Here is a 21528-nt window from a genome sequence, read left to right as displayed (position 1 = left end):
TTTTTGTCTTTTTTTCTCCTTATAGTCCTGTGGTATAGATAGTTGCATCCCTTTTGGACTCCTTTAGTAGGCTGTAAGCTTCTTAAGGCTGGATCAGTCAGCTCCATTTGTGTCTCTCCCCTCATACCTGACCCAGGGCCTGGCACATAGTAGATCCTCGACAGAAGTTTCCAATTTGAATGGCTAATCAGTGTTTCTTGCCCTGGCCTGGGTGCCATCCTGAAACATGGGTCTGGGGCCATGGAGGGGACAGCTCAGAGGCAGCCCAGGGGAGCCTATGGAGGAGGGAGGGCCAGGCCAAGTGAGTGATTGCCTTTCCTCTTGTGCCACAGTTCACTGGCTGTTCACCACGTGTGGGGCCAGTGGGCCCCATGGCCCCACACAGGCCCAGTGTAACAACGCCTACCGGAATTCCAACCTGAGCGTGGTGGTGGGGAGCGAGGGCCCCCTGAAGGGCATCCAGACCTGGAAGGTGCCAGCCACCGACACCTACAGGTGCGTATGGGAGAAGGGGAGGCCAAGGAGGAGATGCACCCTTCTGGAAATGATGGGGTGTTGCCTGCGGGTGCATGCCCTCAGTGTGCCTGGGGAACACCAAGGCTCAGAGGCCATTTACACTGGCCCATAGTGGGGCATAAGGGCTGGAAATGGGGAGATTTGGGCTAATGGGATATGGCAGCAAAGAGGCGTTCTCTGTCCTCAAGGAGCTCACAGACTATTTGTGGAGATGATGTACTTGAATGAGCTGGCTTCAGAACATTCTTCAGCACTAATAATTATAATTTCAGTGGACTCTTTGAATATTACTTGATGCTGTTCACACAAATCAGTGCATGTAAAATGTTTGGGAAACAAACATACAATGTACAGGAAAGATGATGCTCTTGTCCTTGAGCCTCCTTTCCTGGATCTTCACTGTTCACAGGTAAAATAGCTGTTCTCAAACTCCTGTCCCACACCCAACCCTACCTGCACGATATTCCACAGAGCAAGGCCAGGCTGGAGGGAGGCCTGACTCCAACGGGCCACTTAGCTTATAAGTGAAGCTGACACCAAGGCTCAGATGAGTGGTTCTCAATCATCAAAATGACAGGGATGGCGGGTTAATGCAGATTACTGGCCCCTCTTGCAGAGTGTCTGATTTTGCAGGTCTGGAGAGGGGTCCAAGAATAGGAATGTTAAGAAAATTTTTATGCTAAACATTTTTATCTGAATGAAGCAAATATGATGAAATACTGGCATTTCTTGGGTCCAGGTTGGGAAGGGGTGTTCATGCATGCTAGTTGTATTCATGCATTCCTTCACTGAGAATATGAATTTCTAGTGGGTTTCCAGGGGATGCTGATGCAGCCCCCAGAGAATGACGGACTTAGGTGGAACCCTTGCATCTAGTCCTCACACAGCTCTGTGGGCAAGGCCAGTACTGCAGTCTTCATTATGAAACTGAGACTCAGGGAGTCAGGAGCCTCCCCACAGACGAGCAGTCCAGAAAGCACCTTCAACCCCAGATTTCTGAGGCACAGGGAAAACGGTAGGCTTACACCGGAAGCAGCACCATCATGAAAGTGTTGGTGCAGATGCCCCCCGCCCCCCGATGCTGAACGCAGTGGGAGGTGAGCTCTCTTTCCCCTTCCTCAGCCCCCAGCCCCCAGCTGCCAGCACATCATCAGCCCCCCAGAAAGGAAAGGAACTTCTCAGGTTGCCCTGGTTTCTGGGCAGTCCCACTCCTGGGACCTCAGTGCAAATGCATTTCGGGGAGAGCCCTAAGTGCTTTTTAAATGACATCCTGGGCAGGAATGCAATAACAAGGTTTGGCTACAATCTGATTAGCTGCTCTAGGTCCTGCACATCCCCAGTAATGGTGGAAGAGACCCAGCCACCCCTGGACCTGCCACCCTGAGCAGGCCAGGTCTCCCCTTCTGCCTGGCTGAGGTTCCCTAGGTCAGAGATAGATGGAGATGAATGTTTGCTGGGGACTCACCCTCAGTATTTCTCCCCCATAACAGTGAGGCAGATGTCATTGCTATGATTCTTGATATTCCCTCGTTTCCATAGGGGAAACTAGAGTTAGCAGCTTAGCAACAGATCGAAGGCCACACAAGCAGTGACAGGCTGGAATTTAGACCCAGAGTCCTCTGGCTCAAAGCCTGTGTATTATTTCCACTGAAACCCACACCTGGACTCTGAGGGGCAGGCAGGGGACAAGAGGAACAAGAGAGGGAAGGAGGGAAGTAGACATAGCAATCATGCACCACCCACCTGCTGGAAGTGTCTGGAAATGAAAGCCTGGGAGGGAACGCACCACCTGAAGGGATACTGGCCGGCCCACCTCTCCGTGCAGATCCCCTTGTATACGTGGAGAAGAAAGCAGAGAAGCCCCCAACAAGACCCACTGTCCCATCCCCATTCAGGGCAAGTCCCAAGCCAGACTGGCTGAAAGTCCCTTACTGCCCCTCCCACAAAGATCCACAAATAGGAGGTGCCACGTAAGGGGTTACTCTTGGGCTGCACTCCCCCTGAGATAGTATGAATCAGAACCACTTCCAACTCAGGCAGGTCATTTAATCCCTGGAGACTCTGTTTCTTGATCTGTAAAAGGCCGGGTCGGGGCTTGCTAGCATCTGCCCAGCTGGTTGCGAAGGCTATATGCAAGGGCCTCACACAGCACCTACACACACGAGGTGTTCCGGGCCCTCCGGCCAGGAAATCAGCCAGAGCAGTGAGAGCATCAGGCAGTGGCCAGAAAGCATCTCCAGGGACAGACTGATCCCACAGAGTGTGCTTCCTGACTTCTCTGTTTCCAAGGACCTTTTTCTGACTTCTTCAGAGGGGCTTCATGCTTCGAAAGATTTCACCTGGCAGACAAATTGTACTTATTAAATGATGATTAATTCATTTCCCCTTTTTTTTATTAACCACAGCCACATCTAAGCCTAGCCAGGTTTCTGATCTGCATGAATTGCCACATATTGCCACACTTCACTGCTAGAACCCCGACCCAAATCAGTAAACTATTTCTATTTCTCTCTGGAATATTGAGACAGAGTTCGCAGCCCCCAGCATTGCCTGGTGAATACTCATTAGAAACAGGAACAAGGGGCCATCTTGCTATTGAGGCAGGACGCTTCAAAGTGTCCAATGTTGGCAAAGGTGATATTTTGATCCACAGAGCTTTTAAAACTAGCCTGAGATAGCACCGTATCAAAAAGGGAAGAGTCAAAACTGAAAAACATTGGGTTTTTGCTGTTGTTTTTGAAACCTAGGGTTGGTTGGGTTTTTTTGGTTTTTGTTTGTTTGTTTGTTTTTGACCCTTTAAAGGCTGTAATGGCTATTTCTGATGTTGACCCTGGATGAGGCTCAGTGCTTGGACAGCAATGCACATTGATCATATAACTTAGTATCAAAGAAGCAGACTGCTTTATGATTTGCTTTTTAGACCACATCAAAAGGTCCCCAAGTCAAAATATCCATGTTGAGAAGCCCTCTTTCTGGAAGACCTTTTCTCCTTTTCTCCATATTGACTAATTCTTGTTTATTAAGTGCAGTTGATCTAGTGAGAAAAACAGAGAACACATCATATTTTCTCAAGAGGTGAGAAAAAGGTAAGAAAGGGTGGGAGCATTTCTTATGACCTCACCCTGTTCCTGGAAGAGTGTGAGTGCTCAGTTAGCGCTGACTGGCTGCTCCCTGAGGCCTGGCATTATTACTGTTCCAGGTGACTTCTTTACTACTGATCAAAGAGTCGAAGGAAAGAGAGGTGACACTTCCCATATGCCTACTGTATGCCAGGGTGGGGCCATCATTGCCTGGGGCCTTCCTCAGGACTGCACACAGGGAAAAGTGTGCTCTTCTCCGGTCAGATATCCTGGGTCCATCTCCCACCCTCCACTCCTTTGCCTACCACCACAAAGGAAGAAACCCAGAAAAAGGGAGAGGAAAAAGAGGCTGGGGAGCTAGAAACAGCAGGCTTGAGGGGCTTCTCAACATGGATATTTTGACTTGGGGACCTTTTGACGTGGTCTAAAAAGCAAATCATAAAGCAGTCTGCTTCTTTGATACTAAGTTATATGATCAATGTGCATTGCTGTCCAAGCACTGAGCCTCATCCAGGGTCAACATCAGAAATAGCCGTTACAGCCTTTAAAGGGGGCTCAGGGGGCTCAGGGACAACACCTAAACCCCATCTGCCCCCAGCTCCCTGCTTTCCTGCCTTGGGCTTCCCCTGGCCCTGGAGTTGCCACTTCCTTTGTCAAAACAGTGATGCTCTCCCTCCCTGCAAGTACACATGTCCCAGTGTCCAGACCCGAGCCCCTCCTGCTTACCAGACCTCAGTGGACCACATGCAGCACATCGTAGGACACTGTGCCTGACGCTAAGTATGTAAAGGTGCACAAGATCCACTCTCTGCCTACGAGGAGCCCCAACCAAGGACAGAGGTGTGTTTGCGGGGGGATGGGTCTTAGACATAGAAACAAAGCATTTCGGGGGGATGTAGGAACAACTACAGTGGAGGTTTACATCAGGCACTGCTGATGGGGGGAAGGGCCTGAGTTCTCGAATGGTTTCCCCAGGGAGATGGAGCTTGAGCTCGAGTCTTGAAGGTGATAGAGTTGCCCACAAAGAAGAGGAGGAAGCAGCCTCTGGGGCTGGAGCCTCTCATCCCAAATGCCATTGGCTCCCCCTGGTGCCAGCTTGGGAGAGAAGCGAGCCTGGAGGCCAGAGAGCCCAGGAAGGCGGCCGGGGCAGAGTCCTAAAGAGCTAAGCCAGGGCGGGGAGCCACACACAGAGGGGCCCAACGGGGCCCAGAAGCATTTGAGAGGTGGCCTCAGCCTGAATGCAGGACTGGGCAGAGGGGGTGGGTGTAGGTAGAGCCCTGATGACAGCCGTGCCTGGGAGCTGAGGAATCAGGACAGGACCAACAGTTACCATCTCAAGGAGCTTGGTGGAGAAGGTCAGACAAGGATTAGGGCAATAGCCAGAGCAGCACCTGCCGAAGGGAGATTTCTGGGTCACAGCTCCAAGTGGCAATGTCTAGAGTGTGCCCGTGGCAGTGGTGGCCAAAGTGGTACACAGGAAGGGCAGGGATGCTGGGGCAGGTGGAAGTCTCAGCCTCACCACCGGCTGGAGATAGACTGCTGGGAACTTTGTGCGACTCTGAGACACACCCCACATGGCGCCCACTCGGTAGATTCGGCGACCACCTCTCACCTTCCCTGCCTTCTTCTCCTGTCCATCCCTCCATTTCTCCCTGCTGCCTGCCGTTCCGCCTCCCTAGGGCTCAGCATCCCTCCTAGCCCTCCATCCTGTCCACCGCCACACACACACACAGACACACACACACACACAGATCATTTATAAAAATATTTGTCAAGCACGGCCCACAGCTCCTGATGGCAGTTCTCTCATGGTTCACTTGTTCCTCAGACATAGTGTACAAGAGGTCCCGGGTCCCAGCTGGAGCCACCAAATCCTGCCGGCTGACCTGGGCCACAGCTGTTCCTGATGGTCTCCATCACTGACACTCATTTCCTCACCTGGCTCCAGGGACCGGTGTGTGCAGCTGGATGGCACCGTCATTCAACCCAATCCACAAACAGCCGTGGAGCTCCTACTGTGTGCCGGTCACTGACCAGGCACCGCAGGACTTGCAGAGAGCATGGAGACTCCGGGGCTTCACCATCTTTGCAAAGATGTTAAACAGTCCACAATGCCAATAAAGTTCTAGACAACTGCAGAAGAGAGTCACAGGCATGATCAATTGCCTGAGTAATTGTGCAGAGAGCCATCACCATGAGGAGCACAGAGCAGGGAAAGTCAGAGGCAGGGAGATTGCCCAAAGATTGATGGGCTGCGGGCAGCATGGTCTTTGGGTCCAAATACTGCCACTGACGCCACGTGACCTTGAAACCGTGCTTCCCCTTCTCTCCAGTGGCCCTACCTGTAGAGGGAGGGGTTGTAGAGAGAGGTTACTGAGATCCTTTCCAGCTCTGATATTTCCAGGCACTTAGGGCTGTGCTGGTCAGGAAGGTTGGGGGAAGAAGCGAACCATGAGCCTTGCTCACTAGAGCGATCCAGAACAGAGCTGGGCCTGCAAGAAGCACGTGCCTCCACCACTGGCCCTTTACCACCCACCCCCAACAGTATCTCCTGATGGCTCCAATGACCCATCTAGCTAATGCAACTATGCATCTAAACAGAAATTCCCACTGACCAAATGCTTACACCCTCCCACAATAACCCCGAGGGCTAGGATGGGCACAGCAGGTCTCACCACCCTGATTTTGTAGAGGAGAAAACCCAGACTCAAAGGAGAGAAGGGACTCATCCAAGGTCCCACTGGGAAGTAGAGGCAGAGCCCAGAGTTGGGTACACGAGAGGAATGGGGGTGCTTCACATATCTCCAAGTGGGGTTGGCTCACTCCCATTGGTCCTCCTCCAATGTCCCCGCAGTGGCGCTGACACTGTGCCGCACACTAGCCCCCTTGCATTTCAGAATCCAGCAGGCAGCCACTTTGATTTGCTGCTAATTCTTTATTTTAAAAAGATTCACAACTCAATTACATCAGGTAACAATGGCTCACAGTCAATAATACAAAACGCAAGCCCAATAAACATCCATTCTGACCAGGGGGCATGAATTGAGATGAGGAAAAACAAAACAAAAAAAAAAAAATTTACAGCATCAGCTCGTCAAGAACAGTATCTTGTAATTTCCAGTAAATTGGAAGCGCTGTAAGTCATTTTCCCCACTTGAGTGGCAGGTATATTAATTTGTTGTCATTTGTCAACCATCAAAAATAAATTGTTTACAAGGGATGGGGGAGACGCTTTGGAGAGTCGGGCTGAGGTTATTATTCTGGCATGAGTTAGTATAGCATGATTCGTAGGACTCAGGGGGTCCTCAGAAGTGCCAAGGCGCCTGTGCCCCCGCCGGTTCCCTACAGAGGTGGGTCCTTGGCCTCAGGCTCCTCTGGCCACACCCCACTCCAACAATTGCCCTGTTCTTAGAAATCCAGGCCTCATTCACTCACTCGCTTCCCCCTCCTAGAAGTCACCCCAGAAGAGGAGCAGACAGGCTTACCTTCAGGGGTGCATCAGAACAGCAGCCGCTATATTGCTCACTGACTACCCTCCAGGGGCTGAATTAGGTCCCTTGTAGGTATTATCTCATTTAATCATCACAACAATTTTTCAAGGTAGATAGTATCATCTTCCTTTTGCAGACAAGGAAACTAATTGGAACTCAGAGAGGGTAAATAATTCACCCAAAGGTCACACAGCTAATGAGTAATGCTGGCAGGGCCAGGACCAGGAGAGATAAGCAAAGTGCCTCAGGCACAAAATTTAAGAAGTTCCTGGCTCTCAGGGTGGGGTATGGGGTCAGCACCTGGGAGGGAGGTGCCTCACCCACTCCTGGCCTTGGGTAACAGCTTGGAATTGGATCCGGAGTCTGTCTCTACTCATGCCCATGCTTTTCTCACTGCGGCAGAGCTCACTCCAGAGGTGATCAGCATTGTAAGTAGCGACTAGAAGCTTCCAAAGGAGTGCAGCTCTATGGTGGGATTTCAGGCCTCAGAGGGCTGACGGGGGAGGCGCTGCTTCTCCTGCAATTAATCCTGGCAGGCGGTTTCCTGCTCCTCTGGCTTTAAGTCAGTCCCCAGTCCAGGCTGGAAATGTGGTGCCGAGGCCAACACAGGAAGGTAAAACTGTGGACAGCTGGTGGCCACGCTCCACTAGCCACTCTGTAGAGCTGCCCCAGCCCAGACTCCTACCTTGCACTTGGCACCAGCGTGCAGTCTTTTCCAATCCATTACTTCTCCTCTCATGAGGGCAGGGGTCCTTGCCCTCATTTTTACCCTTGGTAGGGAAGCTGAGGCTCCGAGAGGTTACCAGCTTGCCCCAAGCACACAGTCAACAAAGCACCCAGTATATGATTCAGTACTCACTTCCTAGGACTTCCTAGGACTGGACCTAGCTGGGGCTGGGGGCTGGGGTCCACATTGGGGTACGGAGGTAGCAGGAGAAAAACGAAAGAAGGGGTCAGGAGGAAAAAGGAGTCAGGGACAAACAACTTCTAAAATATAATTTCACTAAATTTAATCATGTGCAAGAGTTCAGAATGATTCATAATGTATGCAGATTGATGCAAATGAATATGCAAATGATGCCAGAAGGGCTGAGCAGGGTACGGCTTACCTCTCAGCCGTAGCACAAATGGGCAGGACGAAGTCTCTGTCTCAGGCAGCAGTTTTCCAATCAAACCACATCTTCAGGTTGAAAGGATTTTCTCAAATCCTTTCCCAATGCAACCTGATGAAGCCCCAGAAACAGTGAGCAGGACCAAGGCGAGGGGAGGAGTGGCGGGTACGACCACACGCTATCTCTAGAGTCTGCACAGACCATCCCTGGAACCCCACCACCCCTCACCCCTGCCCCAGGCTTCCCTCCTCTGAGCAAAATAATTCTGCTGCTTTCCTGTCACCAATAAGCCTTCCTTTTCCCTCATTCTTTTAATAGTCCTTGCCACCTTCTCCATTTCTGCGTCAGGAGCAAGGATGAGCCAGCAGCGTCTCAGACCACCCTCGCCGTACATCCAGATAAGCCTGGCAGCAGCATGTCAGAGAGAAAATGACCTCTTTGAGGGGATGGGGGTTTGGACCAGGGTCTTCCACCGACTGGCTGTGTGGCCTCAGATGAGTTACTTAGTCTCTCTGAGCCTCAGTGATTAAGACATATAGCCACAGAATTGAGGTGGCTACATGTCTTAATCCTTTAATGTCATATACACACTTGCTAGAATGTAGATTCTCTTATTGTCCCCATTTTACAGATGTGGAACAGGAAAGTTAAGTCATTTGTCTAAGGTCACATGAGTCCTTTGATCTTGGATAGGGAGAGAAACCATAATGGGACATCCCGGGTGTTCAGGAAATCATCACCCCCACACCTTCCACGTTAAACAGACTCTCCCTGTCTTCCCTCTCTCCTCCTCCCCCCTCTCTTTCTCTCTTGCGTCCTGTCCTAGTTCTTTACCTCCCTAGCCCTGGGAATGAGGCAATTGCTTATCCCTCTATAAACCAGACTGTCCTCTCCTGACTGTGGGAAGAAGAAGAAGCCTGCTTGCCGGCCTCAGGGGCTGATGCGGGGGAGAACCCTCAGGACCACAATGGTCGTACACTGAGCCCCAGGGGTAGCTGCAGGGCAGGCTGGAGGGGAGTCAGTCTTCATGTGCTCTGTTGTGTTGCAGCATCTCAGGCTATGGAGCTGCTGGTGGGAAAGGCGGGAAGAACACCATGATGCGGTCCCACGGCGTGTCTGTGCTGGGCATCTTCAATCTTGAGAAAGGCGACACACTGTACATCTTGGTTGGGCAGCAGGGGGAAGACGCCTGCCCCAGCGTAAGTGCCAGGAGTGGGGACCTCCCCTCCACACCACCCACGACCCACACAGCCCCCCTGAGGGCATCAATGCCCGGACACTTTCCTGGGAGCTCCTAGTCACAGATGGCAGGACTCACCCCCTCCTTCTGCCTGCAAATGCCCCTCTAGGCCCATTGGGGTGTATGAGAAAGAAGATGGTATGGCTGTTGGGATTTCACAGCCCCACAGGGACAAAGGCTGAGGCATGGGTTTCAAGAATGACCCTTAAAACTAAAGTACCGGATCCTACTTGAATGGGCAAATGGTTGTTCTTCTCAGCAGACTACGAGCTGAACCCATTTTCCTAAACTTCTTTGCTAGGGCACCATCATCTTTAGCCCTGTTATTATTTTACAGATGAGAAAATTGAGAGTACAGAAAGGAAGGGAGTTTTCCAAAGCCACTCACAAGGCAGCACGGAGTAAGGACTCTAGCTCCTGCTTGTGCTGTGCCACACACTGGCTTGGGCCTCGGGGCCTATGCCCTTCACCCCTTTCCCCCTTAGAGCCCATCATCTGACAAGCCCGACTGCCACCCTCTGCAGTTCCAGAGACAACCTGCCATTCTGGTTTCTGGCCCCATTGGGGTATCCACCTGTGAAATAGGGCACGCTCCAACAACAGGACTGAAGAAAGCCAGTAGTGGTCAAAAATGGCCAGGAGAGGGGCACCTGAGTGGCTCAGTTGGTTAAGCAGCTGCCTTCACCTCAAGTCATGGTCCTGGGGTCCTGGAATAGAGCCCCACATTGCAGGGGGGGTGCTGCTCATCAAGGAGTCTGCTTCTCCCTCTCCCTCTCCTTGTGCGCTCTCTCTGTCTCTCAAGTAAATAAATAAAATCTTTTTAAAAATAAAATAAAATAAAATAGCCAGGAGAATGAGCCACTGAAGACTAACAGTGCAGGCACCGGGCATCCCAGTTGTTTGCCTCTTGTCTGTGTTGGAGGAGACAGGATCCTGGCGGTGTAAGCTGTCCGAGCTGTCCTGGTAGGAACTCAGCATGGTGAGGCGAGGCCCCACCCTCACCTGAATCACAATTTCCACCTAGGATGGGGCCAGGGTGGGGAGCTGGGTTCTAGTGCCCAGGACCGAGGGCCCCTTCTCCAAGAACTTATTCATGAGTAGCCTTGGGGGACAGATGTAGGACCAAGGACTGCACAGAAAGCAGTACAATTCCACAAAATAAACTTAGGAGTCCTGAAAGCTGGGCACCAGTCTGAGAGCAAGGCGAAAAGGATGGCACCCATCCCCCCATCCCTACCTCACCGGGTTAAAACAAAGCAAAAGTAGTAAGCTTAGCACTTGCACATGAGAAATGTCTGGAATCCAGCTTTTATTTAGCAACTATAATCAGGACTTTCGAACCTGATATAATATATTAAGTCATTAAATTACAGGCTGCTGTAATTTCCACAGGAATGTATTGAGTGCTAATGTAATTCTTTCATCTAAGCAGAACGATTGCATTGACTTCTGCAAGGGACTTTTACTTGATTGGATTGTAATCAGTTATGTCTTTTCACAGGACCAAGTCCTTTTTTTTTAATTCAATTGTAATCTACTTGTTCCTCAGGGCTGCTGCACTTTATCATCTTATTAATCAACCTACTTGCTCTCAAACTTCATGAATGCACAGGGAGAGTTCTGAAGCCCATTCTCAGCCAGGGATGGAGGGCAGCCCCCTCTGCTGGTGGGGCCGGGCATAGCAGGGGAAGGGGGGGCACTTGGGCACTGGTCTTCCCCGAGCTCCACACATTGACCTTCAGGAGTCACTGGGAGAAAGAGAGAAAGAAAGACCTTTTGGGGGCACTACCTCAACCTCCAGTCCTCGATAGGCAGAAGAATGATGCCTAGAGAGGATCCTCTAAAGAATGGAGTGCTCTCTAAGAATTAAACTGCAGGACTTGGCAGCTTTCCTGGTTCAACGGCACATCTGCATGGAGTCACTCTGTCTATGTGCCTGGCTACACCTGCGCCTGGGATGGGCTCCAGCTGCTGGAAACCCCTTCAGCTCCTGTAGCTTCTCCAATTCCTCTTAAGCCTCATCTGTTGGCATGACCCCCAGATCTGATGGTATGGGTTTCTTAACATCCACACTATTGACATTTTGGAATAGGTGAGTCTTTGTTGTGAGTGACTGTCATGGGTATTGCAGCCTCTCTAGCAGCACCACTGGCCTCTGTCTACCCAATGCCAATAGCATCCCAAGTATTAACAATCAAAAATGTGTCCAGACATTGCCAGATGTCTCCAAGTGAGCAAAACCACTGGTCTAAATGTTAAATTTCACAACAACCATCACTCACAAGGTAAAAATTGTGAGCGGTCAGCCCACACCCAGACAGCCTCCAAGTCATTCGAATGTATTCAGCAAATATCTATCAAGTGCCTTCTATGCGCCAGTCACTGTTCTAGCATCTTGAAATAAATCTATGAACAAAAGAAAGATCTTTGCTCTGAAGAAGCTAACATTCCCACTGGGGGAGGAGGGATGAACAATGACTAGTAAATATCAGCCCATCAGAATGCCCAGAAGTGCAAGTGTTCTAGTGAACAGAAGTAGGGTAACAAGAGTCAGGTGTGTAGGGCAGGTTGCAATTGTAAATAGGGTGATCTAGGGAAGCCTATTGAACAAATGACAGTTGAGCAGAGTCCTGAAAGGGATCGAACCAGGAAAATATCTGGGGATGCTAGCCAAGCAGAAGCCAAGGCACTGAGCTGGGAGAGTTCCTGGTTTATTCTTGAACACCGGGGAGGGAGGTGGAGCAAGAGGAAGAATAGGTGAGAGATGAGGTGATCAGGCTACCATAGAGACATTTTGAAGCCATAGGACAGTTTTGACCCTAAAAGTGTGAATAAGGTGGGAGAAGGAGCTGCTGTGATTTGCATATCGTAAGACTCACTCTGGCCTCAGTACAGCGAATAGCTCACTTAGGACCAAGGGAAGAGGCAGCACAATGAATTCAGTGGTTGCTGCATTAGTCCAGGAGAGAGATGATGGTGGCTGGGACAAAGATGACAACAGTGGCCGAATTCTGGGCATATTTGGATCACAAAATCAAAAAAGAATCTCCCGCCCATCTAGATGAAGAACTGAGACAAAGAAAGGATCAAGGATGACTCCAAGAATGAGACCTGAGCCATTGCAACGAAGGAGCTGCCATCACCTGAGCTGGGAATGCTGTGGATGGAGCAGGTGTGGGGCAAGCTCAGGAGAGATCTGGAGGACAGCCAGGTGGAGATTTCTGGTAACCAATGGAGATGGGCCACTGGACTTGAGGAACGAGGTCTAGAGTGGAGATAGAAATTTGGGAGACGTCAGCATAAAATTGAGCCGGAATAAGATTGACTAGGGAGCAGGACTGATTAAGAGGAAGATGAAGGGCTGAGCCCCAGGGACCCCCAACATCTAGAGGTCAGGGAAAAGAAGAGCAGAGGAGGCTGAGGAGAAGGAGCCATGGAGGTCAGAGGAGATTCCAGAGGATGTGGCCTCTTGAAAATCAGGTGAAGAAAGTCTTGCCATGGACACATGATTAAGTCTGCCAAATGCTGCTGCTGGGTCCAGCAAGAGGCAGACTGAGAATCCATCCTTCTTCGCCTCTCCCACCCAATTTAGAGGAGCTGCCCAGGGGCAGCGGGGGATGGGTGCGAGCCTGGGCTCTATTTAAAGGAAAGACCATTCCCCAGCCCGACGGCTTACTTCTTCCCACTCCTACATTCTTCAGCCATCTGCAGATTCTGTTCACAGGAAGAGGGCATCCCCCAAGGTGGAGACCCCACTGCTGTTGGACAGAGAGGAGGAAGAGAGCAGGGTCTGAAGGGATAGACCTTCTTGGTACCACTGGTTCAGACTGGACAGCTGCTCGATTTAAACAGGAGGAGGCAGGGCCAGGGAAGTGAGGTGCCTCACCCAACATGGCTCAGCAAATCTCCAGCACACCCAGTCAAGAAGCCAGATTGGACCCTGCCCAGTGGGCAAACCGTATTTGGGTTCCCTGCCCCTGGGCTCAGCCCTCCGGACATGCCTCCAGCATCTCATGCCCACCCCAGGCAGCAGTTAGCAGGGTTTCCTCCCACTGCTCCTCCCCAGCACCACCCCCCAACCTGGACAGCACTGCACACACACACAAGAGAAATGTCAGCTCTCTACAATAGCAATTCAGAACCTTCCACCCACACTAAATCCACTCTAAAAAATATCAAATTATTTCCATCATTAAATCCAAAATGCCATAAAACAAATTGCATCTTGGCTATTTATCTGGAAATTTCTCTAGTACTCATTGCCGGCACCCCTGAGTGCTTTAGCATAAGGAGTGGCTCAAGATGAATTGCCATGTCCACTGGCTGGTTACACAGCAGCATTCAATGGAAATGTGATGTTTTATCGGCCTTTTTTCTAATAAGTGAAAGCAAAGCCATTTTCCTCTGAAGTCGGGTGGATGTTTGGAGCGTTCTTAGCTGTTGTGCCTGACAGGCCGACCTGCTCTTCCTGAAGGACTGCCCTCTTTATTTCAGGGATCCCCTGTATCATGGGGATTTCCTGCACACCCCCAGGGATTCCTAGATGCCTGGGCCCACACCAGGACCATGTGTGGGCCCAGAAGTGAATCTAAGTAAAACAACAGCAGCTGTTTATGCAGTCCTTAACACATGAGACGCTATCCTAGACACCTCTCTGTACCATCCTGAGTAAGTACAGCCTGTGGTGTCTGCATTCCCATTCCACACTTGGAAGTCAGAGAGGGTGAGCACCTCCTCCTCAGTTGCCCAGGGGTGTCTGCAGATTCTTGGGGTCACATCCTGTTCTCTGTGATGGACACAGAAAGCTCCATTTAGGGCTGCGTCGGGGGATTTCTGGAGGCAAGGTATGGGACCCCAGATGGGAGAGAAGAGATGTCTAAAATGGAGAAATGATTTTCCCCTAGATGGGCTGGGAATAAAGCTGAGCCTGGCCTCGCACTGCTGTGCTCTCTTCCATTGATCCTTCAAAACAGCCACTTCTCAAAAAACCTTCAGTGGATCACCACTGCCTAGAGATTTAAGTCTGATTGTAATCAAGGCTTCTGGCCATTATCTGACCGTCCAGTTGAATTCCCCTACCCATTCACATTTACACTCCCTCCAGCCTTACCTCACCATCTAAGGCCTTTGTCATCCCCTCTTCAGAGTCCAGAGGATCCTAACAGGTCCTCCTGGACTGTCTCTCTGTCCTAAAGTGGACTTTTCTAAACCAAAGAGACTCCTTCTGCTTTTCCCCACATTCCCCTCTCATCTGCTTCTCTCTGGGTTCATGCTACTCTCTTCCCCTGGAATGCTCTAACTCTCCCCCTTTCTCTATTTTTTAAATCTCCCTATGCTTCAAAGCCCAACTAAACACCACCTCCTACAGGCAGTCCTCCTTGATCACCAGTCAGCACAAAGTTGCTTGGTGTCCCCCAAATCCCCATGCATTTTCTATCTACGCTATCCTATGGTCTTTCTCTAATACTCTCTAGTGACAGTTGTCCATATATATATATATATCTTATCTGTGTGTGTGCTTGTGTGTGTATATATACATATATATATATATATATATGTATTTATTTTTGTCTCTTCAACTCAACTGTAAGCTATTGGAGAGATGGTCAGAGCCTATCATGAAGCATAGGAGGTCTGTGTGCTGGGAAGGAAACTTGAGCTTACAAACCTGAGATGCTTTTTGTTTCTACAGACAAACCGATTAATCCAGAAAGTCTGCATTGGAGAGAACAACGTGATAGAAGAAGAAATCCGCGTGAACAGAAGTGTGCATGAGTGGGCAGGAGGGGGCGGAGGAGGCGGTGGAGCCACCTACGTATTTAAGGTGAGTGTGCCAGCTGTGCCAGCACGCCATGGGCAGTGACTTCCGTGAGTCATGGATCCATCATGTGGGACCCTCATGACAGCCCTGAGAATGGAATGCCTCAGGTGTCCTTAGCCCCATCTAAAGATGAGCAAAGTGAGGCCCAGAGGAATGTAGGGGTCCCTGTCTGTCGGAGAAAAGGCAGGTTCTTCTCTTGCTGACATACCAGCCCGTTGTCCCCACACAGGCCTTGCCATTGCTACCTCAGAGTTCCAGAGGGTCCCACGGTGCCTCCCCTGTGCTGAGCTGGGCTTTCCTGACATGAGCAAAAGCAAGCAAAGGCTTCTTTCTGGGTCCTCCCACTGTGACAGGGATGCTGGGAGCTTAACCTTGAAGCTGTAGAGGTCAGAGCCAGAGACCCCGGAGAGTGGGGAGGTAAGAGGGAGCAGAGAGATGCGCTTCTAAGCACCAGCACCCAGTCCTCTGAGGCTAGTGTCAGAAGCTTCAGGTAAGATCCGTCCCACCTCCTGGTGGATGTTTCGATCTCCTGGTGCTTTTGCTCCTCTGACTGAACCCCGATGGACACGGGAGCTGGGGTAGGAGAGGGCAGATGGTCGCAGCCTCCAGACCACCGGGAGGTCCCCCACAGCCCAGCAAATACACAGACACTTTAAGCACCGAAGTGGCTCAGGGTCCCCAGAGTGGGAGTCCGGCTCACCTTCTCAGTCTCCCATCTCCCCATCTCCCCGGGCAGATGAAGGACGGCGTGCCAGTGCCCCTGATCATTGCAGCCGGCGGGGGCGGCAGGGCCTACGGTGCCAAGACAGACACGTTCCACCCAGAGAGACTGGAGAATAACTCCTCGGTTCTGGGGCTGAATGGCAACTCCGGAGCGGCAGGTAAGGCGCCGAGGCCGCGCTCCCCAGGACAGGCCCGGGGATGGCCTGAGCTCCCTCGGCCCGCGCCCTCACACGCCTGCGTCTCGGGTGCTGGGACCTGAGAAGCCGGGAGCTCTGGATACCGGTACCCACATCAAGGGAGGAAGGCCAGGCCGCAGCCTGGGGACCTGGAGGCATCTTTGCTGACATGGGGTTCGAACTGCAGAGGTCACTGAGCAAGGGAGCCAGGCGGCCGTATTGGGACCGGCAGCCCAGCTGCCCTGGGCTTCCTCCAGTGCAGCTGGACTCAAGCAGGTGGAAGGAGTGTGGGCAGAGTCATGGTCCTGTGGTCGGTGCCTCCAGGCGCTGGGCTACCAGTTGGCACATCTCCCTGGGGAAGCTCTTCCAGGAATCTCCCCAGCTTGGCAATCGGAGCTCGCGAGGGCGAGCCAGCCGCTCAGAAGTCAGAGACCAACCCTGAAGGGGTGTGAATTCTGACTCCTCCGAAGCCAGCCACGTCTGAAGAGAAAATGCAGTTCGTTTTTGGATTTTCTTTTCTCCACAATCTGACCAAGGATCTTTGGAGGCGTTTGAGATTCAAGGTCAATCAAACAAATGCTCAAATTTCCCCTTCAAGTGAGAGTCGGCTAGAAGAGGAGGAAGGGTAGACACAGGGGGTGCGGCCCGGGAGAGGGTGACCCAGTGCTCTTCCTGGCACCCCTCCCGCCGGGACAGCAGGGAATAACCCCCGGAGCCCCTCCACATCTGCTTTTCAGTATTGCCCCGTGGGGCTTTCCAAGTGATTATTCCCATTGTACAGAAGAGTCAGCGAGCTCAGAGAGTTGGTGGATGGTTTTCTCAAAGCAGCCGTACTGTTTCATACTCATTTTTAAAAAACATCATTGTGGTTGCTTTGTTTTTCTCTTTATGCGGATTGTTTTCTTTCCCATACATTTGCTTAGAAGCTGTTAAGACGGAGTAGGGGGTCAGAAACCCCTCAGCCCGGACCCGTGCAGGGCACAGGGGAGAGAGGGCTGGGTCATCCTGATTTATTCACCATGCCCATGGCCCACTGTAGGTGCCTAATGTTGCTGAGGGGCCTTCCCTTTGCCACGAGACACCAACAGCCCTGAAAGGCCCACATGCTGCTCTCCAGCTGGCAGAAGGAAGGCCAGATGCTTGAAACCCCAGCCAGGTGCCACAGCCCTGCAGCTTCCAAAGCTGATTTGCCTGGGGGTTTCCATTCTGTTCTGATCGTCGCTCTTCTAGACTGAGCTTGTTCCTGACCTTGGCCTCCTTTCCTACAACCCAGCTCCTCCTCTCTAGCACAATAGTGATCTCCATGCTCAGCTTCCCCCACCTAGACATCCCTCTGCTGCCCGCTCGGGGTCCAGAAGAATCTCTGCCACCCATTCTTCCAGATGCCCCTTCCAGGCTAGCTAACCCTCGGGGTTCCGCAGACCCACGCGCTGCTGTTTCTCCAGGTCCTCACCACCTACCAAGTGCAGGAACAGAAAGTACTGTGCAGCTTTTGGAGTAGACTGCCTGTTGCGATGTCATACGAAGCAACATAGGGGGAGACAAAAGGAGTCCTGGAATCTCAAGGGGCCAGCAGGAGAGGTTGATTGTGGTTAGTTAGCCTGTGGCCTTAAGATAAAGCTGCATTGAACCTCAGCTCTGTAAATAGCATTTCCTCTGCAAGAGCTCAAAGCAGCCCCAGGCACTGGGAAGCACAGCTCCAGTGGCTGTCATCATAAGGGTCCTGCCCACCCCTTCCCCAGCCCCTTCTCCACCCCCATCTTCCCTGCCCTTGACCTTGGAGCAGCAACTTAGAAGCAGCCAAGCAAGAAGAAGCTTCAGAGTGTGAAGCCCTCTGCACACGTGTTCTACCTCCTATGCCCAAACATCCCTACATGTCGTGTGGTTTGGGAAGCATTTTGCACGCCCATTGTCTCCTTTGATCCCAACATGGACCCAATAAGGCAAGTCTTACTATCCCCAAGTTACAGATAAGGAGACTGAGGCTTGGAATGGGGAAGTCCTTGCCCAGGGTCTCAGAGCCAGTAAAAATGAAGCCCATTAGTTTGTCCGACCTAGTCCAGGATTCCTGCAAAGGAACTCCACTGCAGTGAGCCCAGCAGGATTTTGATAGTTGGCTGTCCAAGGACTGGCAGGTCCCCATTCTTGTTGGGATGCAAAGCATTAATGAAACAAAGTCCCAGCACTTCAGGAGTTGGGGGCATGGAAAGAAGACAGAGGAATGAGTTTAGTTGTCAAGCTGCTTGCCCCCCCGCCCCCAACTCCTCCATCCCTAACCAAGCATTCTCCCCAGCTTGTGATCCAAAGACCTAGTGGGTCTGAAGCATGGTCCCAACTGGATGCACACGGCTGTGGCCAAAGCAGATCTCACCAGGGCAAAGGGCACGCTCCTGTTTTTCCAGCTGTGGATTCCAAAGCCCCCAGGCCCTACTTGGCCCTGGTGACCGAATCTAGCCAGAATCCTCTCACTCAGGGTTTTCTCCGTCTCTTCCTACAGGTGGTGGAGGTGGCTGGAATGATAACACTTCCTTGCTCTGGTCTGGAAAATCTTTGCTGGAGGGTGCCACCGGAGGACATTCCTGCCCCCAGGCCATGAAGAAGTGGGGGTGGGAGACAAGAGGGGGTTTCGGAGGGGGTGGCGGGGGGTGCTCCTCAGGTGGAGGAGGCGGAGGATATATAGGTAAAGATGATTCGTGTTCAAGGTGTCACTCCCTCCCTTCTTAGTCCTAGGCATTCCCCGTCCTGTCCCTGGCCCTCGCCTGCCCTCCCCCTGGCCCACCCCAAGTGTGGAATGTGATGTCACCATGCACGCCTTCCTCTCAGCCCCACAGGACCAGCCAGAGGCAGGGTGTTGGCTCTCGAGCCAGCATCCTGCCTCAAGGCTTCCATAGCAACAGCCTCAAGATCTCGTGTGTTCTCGATGCCCACCTCTCCCAAAGCCAATGATAAAGGGCTTTGATTACCTAGACTATTCTCTGAGCCAGCCCTGAAGTCGCACTGGCACGAGAACCTTGGAGGCCACGCTCCCCGGGCCTGTGCCTCCCTCTGGATGGCCTGGCCTAAGTCTTTGCCAAGCCAGCTCCCTCCCTGAGGGCCTGGCTGGTGGCCTCCAGCCTCACAGCTCCCTCTCCCTTCCCTACCCCAGCCCACCAGCTTCCAGAACTTTGCCCTCTCCATGCTGATGGGCAGCCCCAGCCCAGCCCGCCAGCCAGCAACCAGCCACTGGCCCAGCCCTCCTCCGAGCTTCAGAGCAGAGCACAAGAGCCTTCTGAAGCCGAGAGGCTGGGAGGCTTGGAGGCTGGGGGGCTGGGCGGCTCCATCATCCCCACAGATTAGGACATGACGCATGCACGCACCGTGATGTTCTGTCTGTGTTTTGCTTTACGCTGTGTGTCAGATGCTTGTGTTAACCAGACGCTCTTCTCTTCCAAACTCTGGGTGGGCGGGAGGAGCCTGAGGGGGGAGCCCAAAGATACCCAGTCCAGCTGAAAGGAGGGACGGGAGCCTGAAGGCACAGGGGCCCATCCCCCCATGTCCCACCCTGACCCCATGGGACTGGAGAGCAACTCCTCAATGCTAGTGGCCTGGCCAGTTCTGAAAGAAGTACCAAGGGGCTAGGCCAGCCTGAGGACACCAGACCCCTTCTGATTCTTGTTCACATGACCTGCTTCCCAGCAGCCCCAGTGCAGTGTTGGGGACTCCCCAGTGGGAGCTAGCCTGGACCTGGAGGGAACCCGATGCCAAACCCCAAGTGCCACCCCTGTGCCCCAGGGCTCCCTTCCCTCCCCAACCACCCCCCCACCAGGCCCTTCACCACCCCGAGGCCCCTGCATGCCCCGCTGGTGTGCAAATGTGTCAAGACTTGGGCCCCCTGCCTCTCTGGGTTAAACCCTTCTCTGGTTTGGTACAGGCGGCAACGCGGCCTCAAACAATGACCCCGAGATGGACGGGGAGGACGGGGTTTCCTTCATCAGTCCGCTGGGCATCCTGTACACCCCAGCTTTAAAAGGTATCCCCTCTGCCAGGCGGCAGGAGTGACCTCCTCAGGCCAGTTCTCCCACCCAGATAGAACGTCAGGGCCACGGACGCGAGTCCAAGACCCAAAGGCATGATTATGGGTCCCTCACAGGCAAGTCTTCCCAGGGCTCATCTCGGCAAGTTTTCTGGGAGTCAGGATGTGTGGTCTGAGATGGATGTGAAGACGGAAGACTGACTTTGAGGCAGGCTGGTTCTAGAAAACGCTGCCGCAGGAGTCCCCTTACCGGCGCCAGCCGGCCCGAGGGTCACACACTTGGACCCTCCCATCTGCCCACAAAAATGAGCCACATGTCCTCTGTCTGAGCTCTTTCAGATGCATCAGGGATGTCCCTCCACACATTGGTGCTTCAGTGGCAGTGGGACGTAGGGACAGGAGCCAGAGAACCCACGCTGACCAGCTGGCGATAGAGCACAGAGGCCGGGAATAGGGTATGGGGTGGTCTTCTCCGCCTCAACCCAGAGCTGATCCTCCCTTCTTGTCACCAGTGATGGAGGGCCACGGGGAAGTGAATATTAAGCATTATCTAAACTGCAGCCACTGTGAGGGAGACGAGTGCCACATGGACCCAGAAAGCCACAAGGTCATCTGCTTCTGTGATCACGGGACAGTGCTGGCTGAGGATGGCGTCTCCTGCATCGGTAGGAGGGACGTGAGGGCGGTGACAGGGAAGGGGCCCAGAGTGTGAACTTGCAGGGGCTGTGGCTAGTTTCACCATCTGGGACGCCCCAGATGCAGTTTTGTCAGCGCTCTGACCCCCGTCTGACTGTCCCAACATGGGTGCTCTGAGGACTGGGCAGATGGTCCTGTTTGTTAAAGGCAGGTAGTGGCTCATGAAGGACCCCTCACTTGTCTCATCCCACCCCTAACCCAGGGCATCAACCCTCACATCCCCACCAAGGGGCCATCCTGCCTGCACTGGAACACCCCCAGTGCCAGGGACCTCGCACTCCCAAGGCACGCTGATCCGTCAAGAGTGCCAGAGTCGCATCCTGTTCCTTTCCATTTCCACCCTGAGGTTTGCTACTTGCAGAACCTCTCAGGCGCTGCAGGGGTTGGAAGACAGAGCTGTGTCCTCCTCCTGCAAGTCTCCAGATGAAAAAACCCATTTGCTTCCATCAGTTCACACAGGACAGTTTTATGCCTCTTCCCTATCTGTGTCCCACGTCTGCGAGTATTCTGGTGACCAGTGTCCATGCGAGATGTCGTGTCCAGGACCAGGCAGGGGATCCCAGTGCACCCAGACCCCCCCTCCCTCAGTCTGGGCCCAGTGCTCTGGGGGCCCCAGGCAGTAACGCAGCTTCCAAGTGTTCCTGATGGGTCCCCTCTGTGC

General features: G+C 52.6%; 1 protein-coding gene across 1 annotated transcript in view; it reads left to right on the top strand.

The window, feature by feature from the left end:
* ALK (ALK receptor tyrosine kinase) overlaps nucleotides 1-21528 on the top strand; it is a 690816-nt gene that overhangs the window by 638470 nt on the left and 30818 nt on the right. The window contains exons 12-18 of the mRNA XM_055327701.1: nucleotides 333-495; nucleotides 9248-9398; nucleotides 15132-15263; nucleotides 15997-16141; nucleotides 18657-18839; nucleotides 20070-20168; nucleotides 20684-20836. Coding sequence (XP_055183676.1) covers nucleotides 333-495; nucleotides 9248-9398; nucleotides 15132-15263; nucleotides 15997-16141; nucleotides 18657-18839; nucleotides 20070-20168; nucleotides 20684-20836 — 1026 coding nt within the window. The remainder of the gene's footprint in view (nucleotides 1-332; nucleotides 496-9247; nucleotides 9399-15131; nucleotides 15264-15996; nucleotides 16142-18656; nucleotides 18840-20069; nucleotides 20169-20683; nucleotides 20837-21528) is intronic.

Source organism: Nyctereutes procyonoides, unplaced genomic scaffold, assembly GCF_905146905.1.
Source record: "Nyctereutes procyonoides isolate TBG_1078 unplaced genomic scaffold, NYPRO_anot_genome, whole genome shotgun sequence".
Classification (NCBI taxonomy): domain Eukaryota; kingdom Metazoa; phylum Chordata; class Mammalia; order Carnivora; family Canidae; genus Nyctereutes; species Nyctereutes procyonoides.
Note: the sequence above shows the minus strand (reverse complement) of the source record. Positions and strands in the feature narration are given on the sequence as shown.